This window comes from Poecilia formosa, unplaced genomic scaffold (genome assembly GCF_000485575.1).
Source record: "Poecilia formosa unplaced genomic scaffold, Poecilia_formosa-5.1.2 Scaffold1043, whole genome shotgun sequence".
NCBI lineage: Eukaryota > Metazoa > Chordata > Actinopteri > Cyprinodontiformes > Poeciliidae > Poecilia > Poecilia formosa.
The window spans coordinates 5,822-10,567 of record NW_006800982.1 but is presented as its reverse complement, the minus strand read 5'-3'; the positions used below and the strand labels follow the sequence as shown (position 1 = coordinate 10,567).

General features: G+C 41.3%; 1 protein-coding gene across 1 annotated transcript in view; it reads right to left on the bottom strand.

Moving 5' to 3' along the window:
- The window catches only part of pex7 (peroxisomal biogenesis factor 7), a gene marked incomplete at its 5' end in the record, with an annotated part of 11,995 nt that overhangs the window by 6,570 nt on the left and 679 nt on the right, over positions 1–4,746 (bottom strand). Inside the window, one exon of the mRNA XM_007544221.1 lies at positions 3,885–3,940. Within this exon, the coding sequence (XP_007544283.1) occupies positions 3,885–3,940 (56 nt within the window). The remainder of the gene's footprint in view (positions 1–3,884; positions 3,941–4,746) is intronic.

The window sequence follows — 4,746 nt, the reverse complement described above, 5'->3', positions numbered from 1 at the left end:
CTGACCATCCAACTGACTGACCATCCAACCGACTGACCAACCAACTGACCATCCAACTGACTGACCATCCAACCGACTGACCAACCAACTGACCATCCAACCGACTGATTGATGGACCGACCAAACAACCAACTAACAAGCCAACCAACAAATCAACCATCCAAGAAACCACCCGACTAACCAACTGACCAATCATCCTACTGACTGCCTGACCCACTCCACCCAAACTAATAGACTAGTAAACCATTAAACCAACCCTACAGGCTAACAACTACTAGCCAACCATCATTGTTTGCTAGAGATGAAGGCAACAGATCCAGGAGAGAAACACAACCATGGATATCTCTAATCATGATTTCTGATCATATAACTGATATCCAGCAGTAATTTGGCTGCAGGGATGTTAAATGTGGAGTGAAGGCATAGCTATAATGCTTAGTGAAATAAGGATTACAGTGGAGGAAGCAGAAGCTGCTGAGGAGATTAAATGATGTGAAAGGAGGTTTAATGAGTCCATGTTGGGAACTAAAAGTCTCTTTTGTTTGCAGATTCCAGGTAATTATTTAACATCTTTTGTGTTTCATTCAGTGGAACCGTCCATCCAGCCGCCGCTTTGTTAATATGAAACCCGTTCAGTCACAGCAGACACGACCTGCATGCGGACCGAGATCTAAAGACCGACCGCTGAGAAAACAATCAGCATTTCCATGGAATATTTAGGGATGACGTGTCTGCAGGCTGTTATGATTATAGCTTAGGCAGGAAATTAATGCCAACGAGCGCAAACTCACACAACAGCAGGGAAACGATTACCTAAAGCAAACACCATGCTTTATTCAAAGGGAACATCACAAGCGTCGTGTTTTCAGAACAACACGAGCGGATGATCTTCATCCATCACAAAGTTTGTTTCCAAGCAGCCAAACTGTCTGTAACATTTGGACCAACAGTCAGAAGAGCGAGCAGGCCCTCTGGAGTCCCACGTCGAGGCGAGAATCCTGTTTTTACAGGTCAAACTGTCTCATCTTTGGGACATTTAAATGTTCAGACAGAAATCAGTCTTCAGACCAAACCTCTCCCCTTTCCTCTGACTCTTCATGATCTTTTCCTGACATACAGGATCCAACTTGGAGGTTCCTCAACAGACCATAAGACTCGTGGGATCGAGTTTTCACACGAGAGTTTGTACCGGAAACCACCCGGCGAAAACACAAATCGGTCCGGCTGCAAAACTCAAACCTGCTGGAACAAGATCACTGTCCGACGATCTCACCCTGAGGAAGTTCACTGATTCTTTGAGTAAAAGATTCTAGTCTGTGTTTTCATCCAAATCAGATGAGTTTTACTTGGACACCGTCTCACTTCCTATCAAGTTCCTGTGTAGTTTCATTGAACGTAGACCTCAGGTCTTTCTTGGTTGGACGGTCAGAGACACAGTCACAGGGAATGGCTAACGGTCAATAAGATCCCGTTGACTTTAACATGATCTAACTGTTGTGTACCTCATCAGGCTAGATTTCTGTCGGATTGATGCCAGATCGGGTCTGGTGTGCCTTGGCTTTCACTCAAATAACTGTTCTGCTGCAGAACCGTCCAGACGTTCGATGGGTGTCAGAAAAGAGGAGAAATCTCCGTTTGTTATGAAGGAAAGATGTTCCCCTGAACCCTGAGCACTCAGCCTGTCCGATCCTCTGAATGGGAGATGAGGACAAAGCTGAACGGACGGACGGACATGGAGCCGATTCCACCGGTAGCCGGCGTATCGTCACTAAGGACGTTTGGCCGCTGAAGACTCTCCACAACCTTCAGGAACTTTAGTCCACTGGTTTCAGAGAGCAGCCACATTCTGGTTGTTACATCCAACTGGTTCTTCATCCAGCTGGACGGTTCTGTTACCTGGACAGAACTGTTCGGTACCGGGTCACGTGCCAGTTCATCCCTTCACTTTAGGAATGCCTCAATGTGTCAGATCAGCTGATCAGAAGAAAACCATCGGAGAAACCTTCAACCAGCCTGGAGAACGGATGAGGACCACTCAGTCTGACTGAATCGGGTCTAAACAGCCGTTACAGCGCCGCATTCATGGCAAATTAAATCAACTGTAACTTTATTATAAAATGTCTTTGTTCTCTGCAAATTGCAGCAGAATGAAACTTCATGGGCTTTTGGTGAAGTCTAAACCAGAGAAAACATGAACATGTGAGCCGAGTGGGCTGCTCTGCTGCTGTCAGTCAGCATGACTGTTAAACAGGAAATTAATGTTGAATAATTATCTAGAGCAAACACTCAGAGGAAACCTGAGCTCTGGTCCAAACATCAAACTACCAGCCTGGCGGCATTTTATCATTTTACTCATCATAAACAAACAATTAAAGCTTTAATTATTTAAATGACGCTGAAATGACTTAACTTGCAGGATGGAGAAAACTGATCATCAGTGATCAATAAGTTTAACTTGTCCAGCTGACTCTGGATATTATATTAATATATTTCACAAAGAAAGCTGAACCAAAGTTAAGTAATAAAAGTAAAACTTTTATTATTTAACTTTGGTTCAGCTTATAATTCATGTTTCCATATTCAAAAGAGGGCGGAGTTTTCTCTTTAATTATATTTTTATTTCTCAATAAACAAAGACTGAATATAGAAATCTTGAAATAAAATAAATGATTTTATTAATTTAATTCAAGAGTTAAATAAATTCATTAACAATTAATAATAGCAAATATTATTAATTAATGTTAAGACTTATAGTTATTATTATTTATGTAATTTAATTTGTCAAGAAATAAAATGAAAAGTTGCAAATGACAAAATAAGATCCCAAATTAAATAAGTATTTTTTAAATATTTATTTTGTTTCATCTTGCTCACTGAAAGGAAACATTACTATGATACAATAAAATGTCTTCATGGAATAAATGCTCAAATTATTAATTTAGATTTCGAGACATTTTAAAATGTTTTTAATGTTGCATAAATGTAAATAATAACTGACCCAAAAGCATTTTTAGTCAGTTAATTCAGTTATTAACTGACTACATTTTAACTCCAGTTCTATGCAGATTATGGTAACACTTTATTTGAAGGGGGTGAATAAGACTGTCATGACAGTCTTATTCACCCCCTTCAAATAAAGTGTTACCCAGATTATCAAGGAAATAAAAATTAATCTCCACTTATTCTGGATTATTTAATAAATTTATAATTTTTCTATTATTCTGGATATTTTCCCAGAGCAGCAAAGCCTGAAATGATTCATCTTCATCCCACACTCCACCACCACCACCATCATCATCATCATCATCATCATCATCACCATCATCATCATCATCACCATCATCACCATCATCATCATCACCATCATCATCATCATCATCATCATCACCATCATCACCATCATCATCATCACCACCATCATCATCATCATCATCATCACCATCATCACCATCATCATCATCACTCCTCCTCCTCCGCTATAATCTAATAAGCTGCCATGTTTTCATGCTCTGCTCTCTGGACCAAGACCAGAAAATATTTACTACAGACGGGTCACTTTCATTAAATTAAAATGTAAAAATTTGTTATTTTAGTTTACCAGCTCAATAAAGAACAGTTTTTGTGAAAGCAGTACGTCATTAAGGATCCAGAACAGAGACAGAACTTCAGTCTGCCACTGGTTCTGTTTTGGTCGTCAGTTTTTCTACTTTGGAAATTTTTTTTTACTGTTTTTGCTTTTCCAATCAAAATCATTTCAAGGGCCATAAATGGCCCACGGGCCACACTTTGGACACCCCTGGTTTAAAGGCTGCGCTTCTTTCAGACGTCTAAAACAGAACCGCAACCGGAACCCGACCCGGACCGGAACCGAAACCGGAACTTACCGGACGGTGAAGTCGTAGGAGCAGGAGGCCAGAACGGTCCGACTGAATGGGGAGAACTGTGGAGAGAACCACAGGCAGGATTAGAGGCGGGATCAGCAGAACCAGTAGGATCTTCTGGTTCTGGAGCAGAGACCCGGATCTGACCAAACCCGGAGCAGAACCTGGATGATTTCATTGGAAACATGGAGAACGTTTGAGGAGTTTCAGTCTGAGAGGCTTCTGGGTCGGTCGGTTCTGAGGCGAGTAGCAGGAGAGTGGTTCTGATCCAGAGGACGGAGTGCCGACTCAGCAGCTGCTCATCAGGCGGTTCTGCTCATTAAACCCAGTCCAGTTCAGAAACGCTGACAGAACCTTTTGGTTGCTCCGCTGATCCGGACCTTCTGAACCGCTCTGTGTTTAATCTGTTTCGGGTCCGATCCCCATGATTTGGCTAATGAGACCCAGCAGGACCACCAGAACCGATCCATTAACGAGCGTAAATCGTAGTTTAAAAATAATAAGAATTAAATGAGAAAATAAATAATAAAATAAAATAATCCAACAAATAAAAGAAAATGTAATTCAGAGTTTTGACACAAGCTGTCAGTAAGTTTTAAAGTTATTTTAATTAAAGGAAATAAAATGATAAACTTCCCTAATTTCTTAGATTTGAAACCAGAAGTGATGAAATGCTGAGGAGGAAGTTCAGTCCTGCTGGATCAGGAGGAGGAGAACCGATTTCTTTGTGCTGAGTTGTGTTGAATCGTCTCATCGATTGGTGATGTCTGTCTGCCCAGAATGAGCTGAGAGGAGCTGCTGGAGGAGCTGCGACAAGCGCTGCTACAGGAGCAGAACACACACACACACACACACACACACACAC